Source organism: Pan troglodytes, chromosome 9 (genome assembly GCF_028858775.2).
Source record: "Pan troglodytes isolate AG18354 chromosome 9, NHGRI_mPanTro3-v2.0_pri, whole genome shotgun sequence".
NCBI classification, from domain to species: Eukaryota; Metazoa; Chordata; class Mammalia; order Primates; family Hominidae; genus Pan; species Pan troglodytes.
This window is the reverse complement of record NC_072407.2, coordinates 7,291,382-7,305,994: the sequence shown is the minus strand read 5'-3', so window position 1 is coordinate 7,305,994 and position 14,613 is coordinate 7,291,382. Positions and strand designations below refer to the sequence as shown.

At 50.3% G+C, this 14,613-nt stretch overlaps 1 protein-coding gene across 31 annotated transcripts in view; it reads left to right on the top strand.

Moving 5' to 3' along the window:
* Positions 1-14,613, top strand: part of CARS1 (cysteinyl-tRNA synthetase 1) — a 56,478-nt gene that overhangs the window by 10,260 nt on the left and 31,605 nt on the right. For 21 of the 31 annotated variants that reach the window (XR_010147433.1, XR_010147434.1, XR_008537945.2 and 18 more), the window contains 5 exons: positions 4,911-5,002; positions 6,179-6,267; positions 7,235-7,331; positions 7,874-7,972; positions 8,968-9,117. Coding sequence is in view for 15 of the 31 variants with exons in the window: in XM_003312864.5 (XP_003312912.3) it covers positions 4,911-5,002; positions 6,179-6,267; positions 7,235-7,331; positions 7,874-7,972; positions 8,968-9,117 (527 nt within the window). In the remaining 16 variants the exon portion in view is untranslated. Of the gene's footprint in view, positions 1-4,910; positions 5,003-6,131; positions 6,268-7,234; positions 7,332-7,873; positions 7,973-8,967; positions 9,118-14,613 lie in introns of all 31 variants that reach the window. The other 10 variants (XR_010147445.1, XR_010147443.1, XR_010147444.1 and 7 more) reach the window with 1 other exon arrangement.

The following is a 14,613-nucleotide window of genomic DNA, read 5'->3' as shown; positions in this document are numbered from 1 at the left end:
GCCTCCCGAGTAGCTGGGACTGTAGGCGCCCACCACCATGCCTGGCTAATTTTTTGTATTTTTAGTAGAGACGGGGTTTCACCGTGTTAGCCAGGATGGTCTCGATCTCCCGACCTCGTGATCCACCCGCCTCGGCCTCCCAAAGTGCTGGGATTACAGGTGTGAACCACCGCGCCCGGCCGGCATTGAACTTTTTAAAAATCAGAAATAAGTCATTTTTTCTCTTTGAGATGATGTCTGTCCCGTAGCTCCAGCCTGTTGGTGCTGGTTGTGTCTGTGGAACGTGCCTGTGGTTATTTGCGGGAGATACTCCTGGGATGCCTGCATGGCTTTGTCACTCTGTGGCAAATCTGAGGGGGCTCCATGCCATCATCACTGAAGTATGCCTTTGGGTGGCCCAGCTCCTCCTGTGGCTGTGGGCACTCCTCCACCTTCATGCGGGGGCAGGTTTAGTGCTGTTTTCTGGTGGTCCTGGTTGTAGCTGGCAGCCTTCTGGGGGCTTCTCCAGACTCCGTTGGGGCCTGGGATTGGGAACATGCCACCCCGCCTCTGCCATGGGTCAGGCCTCTGCTAGACCACTGTTTTAACCAGGCTGGAGGTGGGGATGTCACATCTCCTATGGGTCGTGTTTTCTGGATAACTCTGCAGCAGACACTCCTTCCCCAGCGTAGGGCAGAGGCCGTTGCTGTGCAGGTCACGTCCTTCCCCATGTAGCCATTCCTGCCTGAGCCTCCAGCGCGGTCACCCAAGTGACACCTGTGCTGTGAGGTGCCTTCTCTCCGAGGTCTCGGGTATCAGGTTGTTCCCCCTGCCATGTGCCATTCCAAGACACAGCCAGAGGGGGGCAGGATTAGGGAGGGTGAAGCGGGCCTGGTACGTCCAGCTCAGCAGTGGCCTGTCCAGTCTTCCCTCATAGGGACTTGTTGAAAGAGCGGCACAGACGCAAGCCTCCATCCACACTGTGAGAGGAAGGAAGGGTTTTGCTCCTGCAAACACCTTTTAACCTACAGAGAGGAAGCAGAGCCACGTTGCTGTGTAACAGAATGGACCATGGATAGCACTAATGGAGTTGCTGTGCCCTCCCCAGGTTCCAAATCCCCTCATCACCCAGGCTGCGCAAGAGGCTGCCAGGGTCTGCTTGTGCCAGGAATGATGGGCATTGTGTCAGGCGACCCTCACTCAAGCTTGGTGTACACTGAGCAGGGGCTGAAGGGGGAGGTGGGAGCTGGAGTCTGGGACTGCTAGAGCATCCAGTGACCTCGAGTGGGTCCAAGGCGCCATGGAGTCCAGTGTAGTGTCCTCGCCCATGTCCCTGGGATGACAGTAGCTGTGGATCTCCCTCCATGTAGCTGTGACAATCAGAGCTGCTTCCCCCCGTGAGTGGGAACGCCCTCTATTTCCATGGCTCATACTCCCCAAGCATGCACCTTCCTTGCTGGCACAGTGGGCCATGTGCCCCTCCTCCTGCTTGCCCTTCCACCTCTGTTGGACATCCCAGCAGCATCAGATGTGCCTGTGTCTGGCCCTCAGTGTGCCCGCCTGTTACCAGCCCCTCCCATGTGCCTTCTGTGTCCTGTCTCCAAGATCCTCTCAGACATGGAAAGACTCTGCTTGGCCCGGCGCGGTGGCTCACTCCTGTAATCCCAGCACTTTGGGAGGCCAAGGCGGGCGGATCACGAGGTCAGGAGATTGAGACCATGCTCGCTAAGTCGGTGACACCCTGTCTCTACTAAAAATACAAAAAATTAGCCGGGCTTGATGGCGGGCGTCTATAGTCCCAGCTACTCGGGAGGCTGAGGCAGGAGAATGGCCTGAACCTGGGAGGCGGAGCTTGCAGTGAGCCGAGATCGTGCCACTGTACTCCAGCCTGGGTGACAGAGCAAGACTCCGTCTCGGGGGGCGGGGGTGGGGCGGGAATAATGGAAAGGCTCTGCTTAACCCCCAGGTCCCTACTTCTGTGAAGCCAGACCCCTTCCTGGGGGATCTCTTCCCTGGATCACCAGCCTCCAGCACGGAGGTCCACTGGATATCAGGACGTTGAACTTGTTGAGCACTTCTCACCCGCAGTGGAGGCTCAGCCCTTCCAGCCTGCCGGCCTCTCCCTACCCCCCGGGAAGGAGTGTCAGCCATACCCTTCACTGAGGAGGGTGTGGGTCTGTCAGACGCCGAGGCCATAGTTTCAGGAACATGAAGGTTTGGTGTTGCTCTCACCCCTCGGATGGAGGACCCTTAACTTCCTGATGAAGGATTTCTCTCCATGAACCCCTTGCTTGGGTCCTATCTGCATCTGGTGTGTTGTAGGCAGACTGCTTGCCACTTCCTGGCTTCTCTCTCCATTGTTTTATCTTCAGCCTCCCACATCCCTGTTTCAAAGCCATGTCTCTCATCAGCGGTTCATAGTTGGTCTGTTGTTGGATCACTCAGGTCAGGGTGGGACTCTGGAATCAACGAATGTGTGTTCATTTTTTCCAAAGAAACAAAAGCACAGGCCAGGCGCGGTGGCTCACACCTGTAATCCCAGCACTTTAGGAGGCCAAGGCAGGCAGATCACAAGGTCAGGAGTTTGAGACCAGCCTGGCCAATATGGTGAAACCCCATCCCTACTAAAGATACAAAAATTGGTGGGGCGTGGTGGCGGGCGCCTGTAGTCCTAGCTACTTGGGAGGCTGAGGCAGGATAATCGCTTGAACTCAGGAGGCGGAGGTTGCAGTGAGTTGAGATTGCGCCAGTGCACTTCAGCCAGATTTTATCTAAAAAAAAAAAAGGGGGCAAGGGTCCTTATGTGATATCTCTCAGTTCTTCCCTTTTGCAAATCTGAATTTGTATATCTGGGCCTGGTAACCTGTTTTCCTGGGGAGCCCATCACCAGCTGTGTGGAGATAGCAGCCTTAGGGGAGCAGGAATGCTGGCTGTGGCCAGGCTTCTTGGACAAGCTTTCAGTCCTGTGAACCCTGGGCCGTTTCCTCATAGCAGGGTGAGTGTGATGATCCCGTGGCCTCATGGCTGTGTTTCTGGGCAGCGTCTCCAGCTGTCTGAGATGGCAGCAGTGGCCTATTGAAGGAGCTCCAGGGTCTTTGTGAGGGAGGAGAGTGATGGGATCCTAGAGTGGCCGGTTGAATGCCTCCAGGCATTGAGTGAGATTCTCCTTCAAGGGCTTGTGAGGCATTTAAAGTACACTGAGGCCGAGCTGCACTTGGCCTCAATAAGCACATGATGTTTGATTAAGATTGGACGTTGCCTACGCTTTAGAATCTGACCACCTGTGACCGCTGGAACTCACCTAGAGTGGGGGCTCCTGCTGAGCACTGGCCCTCTCTCTGTCTCCTGCCCCATCTCCCACCTGCCCACAGTACCCCCACTGCCCAGACACAGTGCAGCCGCCCTCCTTCCTCCCCTTGGCCTGTTAGTCATCAGCGTCTGCCGTCCTGGCTCGTGTGGCCTGAGCTAGAGCTGGGAGGCCAGGAGATGGCTGGTGCCCAGGACCAACTTCCCCGTGATCATTGTGTGGCGATTTGCTGGCCATGCTGCCAGACCCTCTGGCACAGAAACCAGCGACAGGAGGAGGCAGGATGCGAGCACCCTGGTGACCTGCCAGGCGGCCTGCTGGGGTGGGCACAGGTCAGTGCTAGGAGTATCCATCTCGTAGGCCTTCCTGGTGCCACTCAGCAGAGACATGTGAAGCCCTTCCCAGGGCCAGGCACCAGCTGGGGTCAGAGGTGCCCAGCAGAGCATAACGCAGAACCTGGACCTGTGGGCGACGACTGTGGAGAAAAGTGGGGATCTGCTGAGGGGGCAGGGCAGGCAGGAGCCGGCTGAGGGCAACGGGAAAGTCACCAGGTACCGTCCTCCACACCTAGCTTTGCCGGATTGACGTTTCAGAGGGTGAATAATCACCCTGTGGCTGCCCCTGGCCCCAGGGACAGAGCTCTGCCCCTTCAGGGATCTCAGATGCAGGTTGTGTAAGGACAGCCTTGTGCCAGGTTGGAAGCCAGGCCTGGAAGCAGTGTGCTCAGAGCAGCCCAGGCGGCCCGTAGGCGAGTGGAGGGGAACAACTAGGGAAGTCTGGCCAGGAGGAGGTGACTGCACTGAGGGGCTGGCTGGCAGGGGTCTCTGCCTGGAGGCTGAGAGGAGCTCAGGTTATTTATGAAGGCAGTATAGACCTATGTGGAGCTTGAAGCCCAGTGTCTGGATCAGAGTCTGCTGGGCTGTGGGCCCAGAGCTGGGAGCCAGCCACTCACTTCTGCAGTGTCCGAAGTGATGAGGAGGGGCTGGGCTGGAGCCAGTCTTGCCTGCTGGCCGTGGCCACAGGGGGTCCTTTCTGCTCTGACTCCTGGCTTCTGCTGCCAGGGCTTGGAGGCTTGGAGGTGGCCTCTGTCCCAGCAAGAGTCCTCAAAATCCTCAGTTTGTCCAGGTGAGGGATCCTGGGTGGGGGAGGTTCCCAGGGCTGCGGCAGCACAGACCATACCTTGTCAGTGTCAAGCCTTGACTGACCCAGGAGTGCCAGGTGGTGGTGTGCTCACTGCCAGAAAGGGGCCAGTATTTGAAGAGCAGTGGAATGTGCTGGGCACGCTGTGCAGGCATTCCTCAGCCCTCCTGGGGTTCTAAGGGTGTTATTGGGGTATGCTGCCATACAGAATATTAGAAAGCAAAAGAAAGACACGGTTGTCGGGAGGCAGAGCTTGCAGTGAGCCGAGATCACACCACTGCACTCTGGCCTGGGCGACAGAGCGAGACTCCATCTAAAAAAAAAAAAAAAACAAAAAGGACGCAGTTGTCTTTGACCTGCGTAATGTTGACCGAGATTTGGAAAACTATGGTCCCGTTGTAAAAACCAAGTCTCCAGGTGAAGAGGCGACTTGCACTTCCTGGTGCTGCCCCTGGACCCTGATCCTGCTCTCTCTGCCTCCCAGGCAAAGGCCGGCGTGTGCAACCCCAGTGGTCCCCTCCTGCTGGGACCCAGCCATGCAGACTCCACCTTTACAACAGCCTCACCAGGAACAAGGTAAGGAGAACACAGATGCTGTGGCACACGCACACAATGGGGAGGCAGGAGGCAGGACAGCCCATGTGCCTTGTCGCACAACAGACTTCTCTGTTCCTTGTGTTGGGCTCTGGAGTTCCGTAAATCCAGGTTTAAGATCCTTCAGTCACTTCCATGTTATAGTCTCTGTGGCCCAGAGGCAGAGCTGTCCTCTGAAACCCAGACACGTGAAGTATCATGCCTCATGTGGAAGCCTGCCCATGACTTCTGGGCATGGATCACCCTGGCTTGTGTCTCGGACTCTGCCCAACCATGAGTACTTGAGGTCATCCACAGCCAGGCCTTTCAGGAGGACGCGTGGTTGCAGCAGGTGGCACTGTATGAGCCAAGCAGGATGGACAAAACGGCAAACTGGCTGGATGTTGTTGGGAGCACAGCAAGTTTTGAGAAGAAGGCAGGATTGGTTCCTAACAGAATGGGGTTTGCATGGTTTGCTTGGCTCAGGGCATGGCCAGTGACTCCAGTGATTTCAGACCAGGCTCTGGGCGGGGCTGCTTGGATTTCCATCAGGGAGCATGTTTGGCAGACAGTCAGGTGTGAGGGAGTTCATGGCCTTCCTTGGGAAACTGGTTGAGGATGATGCCCCCAGAGAGGTCTGAGGGTGCTGGGATGTTGGGGAGTGGTGCCAGAGCAGCACCATGATTCGCGGGTCCTGGCCTCCAAGCCGCGCTCCCCCAACAGGGACTGACCCTGGCCAAGTGTTGTCTGCCTCAGTTTCTTCATCCGTAAAAAGAAAATGACATAACCTACGTCCTAGAGTGTACTGCATATTGAATATTTAGCTCAGGGTCTGGCACATGGTAGGTACTCAGTAAATATTAGCTGTGTTATTGTTAAATAAGCAGCATTTCAACAATCAATAAAATCATTGATTCCCTTTATCGCCTCCCTCCATAGATGAGTAGAACCCCAGGGAGGAAGAGGCTCCACCCACCCAGGGCTCAGTTGGTGGGAGGTGCCGTACATCTCACTGGGCTCCCACTGAGACTGTGACTTTTCACAGTAAAACAAAATGGTCTCTGTTGAATTGTTTACACAAAACACAAACCACACTGTGATGTTTGTTGCTGTTTTTGGTAATCCTGTGCAGTGTTTCTTGCATTTCTTGTGATCGTCATTCCTTCATTCCTAACAAAGGAAGTGTTCATACCTCAAGATGGGAAAAAGGTGACGTGGTATTGCTGTGGGCCAACCGTCTATGACGCATCTCACATGGGGCACGCCAGGTAGGTCCACCGCGGGGTGTCCCTGCAGCTTCTGCAGTTGCACGCAGAAGTCAGAGCCATTGGGATCCACAGCAGCGATCTTAGGTCCACAAAGATCTTAGATCTGCTACAGAGACCTGAGATTTGAGGAATCAAGACTGAATTTCTTCTCTTATTTTTAAGATGAAAATTTTAATTCCATAAGTAATCCATATTCACTGCAGAAAGACTACAGATCACCAAAAAGAAAATGTCCATAGCCCCACTGCTAACATGCTGGACTCGACCTGGGCACTTTTTCTCACATACCTTAAAGTTTTCTCTCATCCCTCAAGCTCTCGTGGGGTCCCCAGATGCTGAGTTCCCGTGACACTCAGACCTGACAGGCCTGACGCTGGGTTGGCTGTGACCCCCCCCCGACCACTGGATGGTCATGGCTGTAGCTCCTGACGAGTAGCTGGCTGTTGGGGTAAATGCCACAGAGTCCTTTTATTTGTTCATGTTTTAGTTGCAGTGCCAAGGTCATGTATAGTCAACCCTTGAACAACCTGGAGGGTAGGGGGTGTGACCCTCTGCACAGTTGAAAATCCACACATAACTTTTGATTCCCCAAAAACTTCACCACTAAAATAGCCTCCTGTTGACCAATAGCATGCCAGTCAATGAACACATATTTTGTATATACATTACATACTGTATTCCTAATGATAAAGGAAGCCAGAGAAAAGAAAATATTATGAAGAAAATCATAAGGGAGAGGAAATATATTTACTATTCATTAGGTGGAAGTGGATCATTATAAAGGTCATCATCCTTGCCATCTTCACGTTGAGTAGACTGAGGAGGAGAAGGGGGGGCGGTCTTGCTCTTTCAGGGATGGCAGAGAAAATCATATATAAATGCACTCATGCAGTTCAAACACGTGTTGTTGGAGGTTAAGCTATGCATATCGTCTGGTTTGGAAATGTTTGTTTTTTCATTGCTTTAGGTCCTACATCTCTTTTGATATCTTGAGAAGAGTGTTGAAGGATTACTTCAAATTTGATGTCTTTTATTGCATGAACATTACGGATATTGATGACAAGGTAAAGGGAATTTGTAAGATTAAATTTTAAATGCAGTTGGATGGTGTAAAAGAAGATAGAACTTTCGCATAAGTAAATAATGTAGGCTTGAGCTAGCTTGTGTTTTCACCTGATAAACATCATTTTAATCCCCTCAGTGAGTTAATATTACCACTTCTGCTACTGATATGATCATTTCTATGATGTTCAGACACGGTTAGAAACCTGCATGTTGCTCAGGGGTCTGTAGCCCTGGGTGTTTTGTAGAAGGAAGGCCTCCCACAGCACGCACTTCGACATGTGGCTTGCAGGGGAAGCTGGGGCCCCCAGGGCTCATTTCATTGAGCGTCAGAAAGATCACGTTAGGCCTTGGGCACTACTTGGCAGGTGGGAGATGGAGGGTGGTGTTTCTATTTGATGATGGTGTGCACGTCTGGGGCCCACAGTTGTCTCCCACCACCCTCACCCTCACTTAGAGTTGGCCAAGGGAGAGAGTGGCCTGCTGCAGAGGGATGCATGTGGGATCCAAGCATCACTCCCCAATGTCTGCCTTCCCTCCCCAGATCATCAAGAGGGCCCGGCAGAACCACCTGTTCGAGCAGTATCGGGAGAAGAGGCCTGAAGCGGCACAGCTCTTGGAGGATGTTCAGGCCGCCCTGAAGGTGGGCCTCTTGCTGTCTGCTCTAGAAACCGAGCCCTTTGCTTTCTGTTCTCGGTCCTTTGTAGGCTACTGTCCCTAGGGTAGTGTCAGTCTCACAGGCTTTCACAAAGTGTATGTTACTCAAGCCAGTTCCGTCAGGGGTGCTGAAGTCTCCATAGGTAAGGTCCCCTGGCCTGTGACAAAGTCACCAGGAAAGATGTACTGGAGTGGAGTGGAGAGTAGGTGACATTCCTGCCACTTACAGGAAAACAACTGAATTCATCACAGTGCCACTAATTACACTTATAAAAATGCTTACCAATATTGCTGTCTAATTTTCAATGCCAAGGTTACAACTAAATCAGAAACTTCTGCCCAAGATACAAAAGCTATACTAAGCTTTTTAATTTGGTAATACTGTAAATTTTCAGAATCTTTTGAAGAAATTAGTTCTCTCTAGTATTTTCATTCTGAATAACCATCATTATATACTTATTTTTATTACAATAGTAAGAATAGGTCATTTTACTCTCTACTAATTATCCTTAGTAATTACAGTAATCATTACGGATGTGTTTATGGCATTTTATCTCTGGAATTAAAAACAGGAATAAAATTAGAGCTGAGCAATCTTTTAGGTCAGTGAGGCCTGAGTACCTTCCTGATGGATGTGTCTGCAGCACACCTCAGAACACACTGGGTGGCCTACTTTTCCTCATCCCCAGAACAGCCCTAGAAATGCTGCTCTCCCACCCAATTTGCATTGGAGAAACTGAGGCACAGAGAGGTTAGGTGCCCTGTCCAGGGTCACACGTGAGAGGGCAGAACCAGGAGCTCCTGAGCCGGGAGCTTCAGTCTCTCTTAGTTCCTTACTGCCTGGCCACTTGGGGTGCACACTTCTCTATCTCTATGGGGCCATGGGAAAAACTGTTCTGTTTTCTACCTGGAATCACCTTTATGAACTTGGGGTTTTGCTGAGCAGTATCTAATAGGTTTGATGTCTCTTTATGGTTGCAGCCATTTTCAGTAAAATTAAATGAGACCACGGATCCCGATAAAAAGCAGATGCTCGAACGGATTCAGCACGCAGTGCAGCTTGCCACAGAACCACTTGAGAAAGCTGTGCAGTCCAGACTCACGGGAGAGGAAGTCAACAGCTGTGTGGAGGTGAGGCTTCACACGTCTCCCAGCCAGCCCTTTCAGGTCAAATGTCGGGCCGTGCATAGACTGATCTGTGTGCACGGATTGATTCCACAGATTGTCTTAGTGGAAGACACTCTGTGTCTCCAGTAGCTCCACTGTGGCAGGTGGCCCTGTTCTGTGGTGGCTGAGTCAGTGCCCCTCCCCTCCCACACCCCTTTGCCCCATTTCCTGGGTGCAGAGCCTGTGCCACTGGAAGGAGACTCGGGATCCACACCCTCCCGCCACTTCCATCAGATAGGCAGGAGGTGCACTTGGAACGTGGGGAGGCAGCCTTCTGTCGAAGTGTTCCAAGATTCTCCAGCGGACTCTCCCCACACCAGCTGGAGGAGGAGGAGCAGGGATTAACATTGAATTGAGCATTGAGGCCTGTGGGTACCTACTGAGCTTGGGGCCTTCACGTTGACCAGCTCTCCTGCCCCTGACAAGATCTCCTTCAGACACAGGGCAGAGACCTGGGTGCAGAGGGGACCCTGCCCTCTTCCTAAGGCCTTTCCCTGTGGCTGGCGCCCTGGACACAGTCAGGAAGGCCTTCTCCTTTGTGCCAGCGCCACCTGCTGGTCACCCTTTAAGAACTCGATGGAAAAGAGAAGAGACGGCTGCAGCTGTGTGTAGAAAAAGAGGCCCCACTGAGGCCGCAGCCCTGCCTTCCCTCACCACTGCCCTGGCCCCACCTCAGTGACGGGGCAGGGAGTCTGTGTCTGCCCTTCGCCAGCATGTTTCTTTCTAGTTTGGTCTCTTCTGTGTCCTGACTCAGCAGATCGCTTCGTTGCGCCTGTTTCCAAACTTCATGGAAACACGCCACGTGTATGTAGTCGTCAGTGTGCTTTCACCCAAGCTGTGCTTCTGGGACGACCCACATGTGGTCACTGTCACTGCCTCAGTGCCTGCCTGGGGGCCGAGCTGTTTGTCTGTTCTCCTGGGATGGGCAGTTAGGTTTCCTTCTTACCAACCATGCTGCTGTAATTTTTTCCCCAGTTGTTCCACTAATATTCTTTTTTTCTTTTAATTGTGGTAAAACACACATCATAAGAAATTTACCATCTTAGCCATTTTTAAAAACTTTTTTTTTGTAGAGACAGGGTCTTTTTGTGTCTGGTTTATTTTGCCCAGCATAGTGTCCCCATGGTTGACCCATGCTGTAGTGCGTGTCAGACTCTGCTTCCTTCCTATGGCTGAATGATACTCTGTTGTGTATAGATGGGCCACATTTTGCTCATCCTTTCACCTGCCCGTGGACACGTGGGTTGTTTCCACCTTTTGGAGATGCAAGTAATGCTGCTATAAACCTGGGTGTACAAATATCTGTTTGGGTTCCTGCTTTCACTTCTTTTGGGGATATACACAGAAGTGGAATTGCTGGGTCATGTGATGATTCTATTTTTGAAATTCTGCGTAACCACCGTATTGTTTCTGCAGTGGCTGCACTCTTACACATTCCCACCCATAGTGCACTGGGGTTCTGTTTTCTCCACATCCTTGCCAAAGCTTGTTATTCTTCATTTTTTTCATCCCAGTAGGTGTGAGGTGGTATACTGTGGTTTTGGTTTGCATTTCCTTAATGGCTAGTGATGTGGAGTGTCTTTTGCTGAACTGTGAGTTGTTTTGTGTTGTCTCTAGGTGGACATTTGCAAGTTTCTTTAGGCCATATACCTGCAATTGGAATCGCTGGGTTGTGTAGGATATATGTGAGTGACTGCCGGGGGTTCCCAACACTGCCCACACATTCTGGGGTCCTAGAAGGACTCATGAGACTCGGCATCGAGTTATCATCTTGTCTAAGGTTTGTAACAGTGACACAGCGAGGAGCAGAAGCTCAGGCGGAGTCTTCAGTCATCCATGGGCAGGCTGCTGAAGCTTCCTCCCTGCCTCCCATGAGGGGACACAGCACACTCTCCCCCACCAGGAAAAAATGCAGCCACATGTGTGAAATGTCCCTCCCTAGGGAAGCCCATCACATAGGCACCCTCTGCCTGGCACGTGCCACAATTCCTGACTCCCCAGGAGGAAAGCTGGTGTTCCACCTGCATAAGCCACAGTGTTTGTTCAACAGCCCACTGGGGGCTGCTGCCACAGAGCTGGGTTTCCCGGCCTCTTAGCACAGGGGACATTTCAGCTCCTGGATGCCAGCTAATGGCCAGCTCTGTAGGCAGGCCTTTCTCAGGTGGCAGACACAGACCTTCTAGGCTCACTTTTATTTTCATAGTAGCCATATCAGAAATGTCTATATGGCCAGGCACAGTGGCTCACACTTGTAATCCCAGCACTTTGGGAAGCCAGGGCAAGAGGATCACTTGAGCCCAGGAGCTCCAGACCAGCCTAGGCAACATAGTGAGACTCTATTTCTACAGAACTTTTAAAAATTAGCCAAGCATGGTGATGCAAGCCTGTAGTTCCAGCTACTGGGGAGGCTGAGGTGAGACAATCACCTGAGCCCAGGAGTTTGAGGCTGCAGTGAGCCATGAACACACCACTGCACTCCAGCCTGGGCAGCAGAGTGAGACCCAGACTCTTAAAAAAAAAGAAAGAAATGTCTATGCAAATTTCTTCTTCTTCTACCACATTTTGGGTGTGCTGTGTATTTACACATACACCTGCATTTGTATTGTTGGATTCTTCCCTTTCATCAGTCAATGAATGTGAAGTGCTGATTGCTGTGGTTTGAATGTCCCTTTTTCCAACCTCTCCTGAGACTGAGCATCTTGTCACGTGCTTGCTTCCAGCTGTGATTCTGTGCCCCCATCTCTCCCCCTTTCCCATGAGGTTATTGGTCCTTTTCTTACTGTTTTGTATCATTCTTATGTCTTCTGATATTACTATGATTTGAATGTTTGTCCCCTCCAAAACTCATGTTGAAACTTAATCCCTAGTGTAACAGTATTAAGAGGTAAGGCCTTTTAGAGGTGATCGAGTCATGAGAGCTCTGTCCTCATGAATGGGTTAATGGATTAATGGGTTATCACAGAAGTGGGGTAGTTATCATGAGAGTGGGGCTGTTACAGAAGCCAGTTTGGCCCTCATGAGCCCCCTGGCCATGTGATGCTCTGTGCCACCTTGGGACTCTGGGAAAAGTCCCCACCAGCAAGAAGGCCCAGAACAGATGTGGCCCCTTGACCTTGAACTTTCCAGCCTACAGAATTGTAAGAAATAAATTTTATTTAAAAATTACCCATTCCCAGGCAGGGCATCGTGGCTCATGCCTGTAATCCCAGCACTTTGGGAGGCTGAGGTGGGCAGATCACGAGGTCAGGAGATCGAGACCATCCTGGCCAACATGGTGAAACCCCGTCTCTACTAAAAATAAAAAAAAAAAAATTAGCTGGGTGTTGTGGCGTGTGCCTGTAATCCCAGCTACTTGGGAGGCTGAGGTGGGAGAATCCCTTGAACCAGGGAGTCAGAGGTTGCAGTGAGCCGAGATCGTGCTGTTGCACTGCAGCCTGGTGACGAAGCAAGACTCCATCTCAAAAAGAAAAAAAATTTTACCCATTCCCGGCCAGGCGCAGTGGGTCATGCCTGTAATCCTAGCACTTTGGGAGGCTGAGGCGGGCGGATCACCTGAGGTCAGGGGTTTGAGACCAGCCTGGCAAACATGGCAAAACCCCGTCACTACTAAAAATACAAAAATTAGCCAAATGTGGTGGCGCGCGTCTGTAATCCCAGCTACTCTGGAGGCTGAGGCAGGAGAATAGCTTGAAACCAGGAGGTGGAGGTTGCAGTGAGCCAAGATCACGCCACTGCATTCCAGCCTGGGAAACAGAGTGAGACTGTCTCAACAAAACAAAACAAAACAAAACAAAAAACAGAAAACAAAAAAAAGAACAAACAAACAAAAAAACAGAAAACAGACTAAGACACGAATTCATCTCTGTTACATGTTGGCATGTGTTTGTGTCTCTTAATTCTGTTCTGTTGGTCAAATTGTCCAGCCCAGACCAGGTGCAGTGGCTCGTTCCTGTAATCATAGCACCTTGGGAGGCCAAGGCAAGAGGATCCCTTGAGCCCAGGAGTTTGAGATCAGCCAGGACAACATAGTGAGACTCTATCTCTACAAAAAGTTTAAGAATTTAAAATTTAAAAAATTTATAAAAATTGCCCAGTCCTGCAGGAGTATCATGCTGTCTCTCACAGGTATCTGATGGGTAAGAGGCCCCATCTTGGTTTTGTCGTTAGGTGTGTTTTGAAGCCTCAGCTTGTCAAGTTCCATGTAAGACACTGTTGGGATTTTACATGTTGTATCTAAGAACCATCTCAGATCCAGTTTGGCTGTGTTGATCCTCTCTAGTCTTTTTGTTTTATCAGTTTTTGTCCATTCTTTATTCCTTCTTTTCTTCTTTTTCCTTTGGATTTATTCTGTTTTTCTTTGTCTCACTTAGCAGTTTAGCTTATTTTCTGATTTAAGAATTTAAGGCTATACATTTTCCTCTGACTGTTTTTGCTGCAAAATTTGACATCATTTACTTGTAAACATTTTCTAATTTCCATTTTGGATTTTTTAGCCCAGGAATTATCTAGAAGTAATTATCTAAAAGTTAATTATCTAGAATTACTTAGAAGTTTTAAATTTCCAAATTTAAATTGGATGGTACTTTTTCATATTAACTTATTGTTATTCGCTTATAACTTAATTACCCAGTGGTTGGAGAGTATGGTCCGTCCCAAGCTGGATCTGTGAACAGAGACTTGTGTTGTGGCCCCTGTGTGTGCTGGTTTCTGAATGTTCTCTTGTGCTTGAGAAGATTCCGTCTAATCCCCTAGTGCACAGTTCCACATGCCATCCACTTAGCTATACCTGTTGGCCGTGTGGTTAATATTTTGTGTGTCTTTGCTAATTCTTCCTGTTGGCTTAGCCTATTCATACAGTTTCTTAAAAAAACAAAAACAAGAACCAAAACAAAACTCCCCCTCTGATGGTGAATTTGTCTGTTTCTCCTTATTTTTTCACTTTTTAGAAAAAAAAAAAAAGTTCTTTTTTTAGAGGAGATTCTGGTTCACATCAGAATTGAGAGGCTATATATATCCCCTACCCACCTCACCATCACCTCCCCCAGCATCCGCACCCACCAGGGGGTACGTTTCTTACAGTCAGCGAACCTGCTCTGAGCGTCATTACCCTGAGTCCGTGGTTTACTTTAGGGTTCACTCTCAGGATTGTACATCCTATGGGTTTGGACAAATACTATCTCGTATCCACCATTACGGTATCACACAGAATAGTTTCACTGCCCTGAACATCCTCTGTGCTCCAGCTATTATCCCTTCCTCCCCACCCCAACTCCTGACAGCAGCTAGTCTTTCTACTGTCTCCGTAGTTTTGCCTTTCCCAGAATGTCACATACTTGGAATCCTACAGTGTTGCAGCCATTTCAGATCGGAAAAAATTTTTAAACAGAATACTTCACCTCTGATCACCAAAATGTATAGGGATTTCTTCCTCACCCAGCCCACCTCTGCCCCGACAACCAG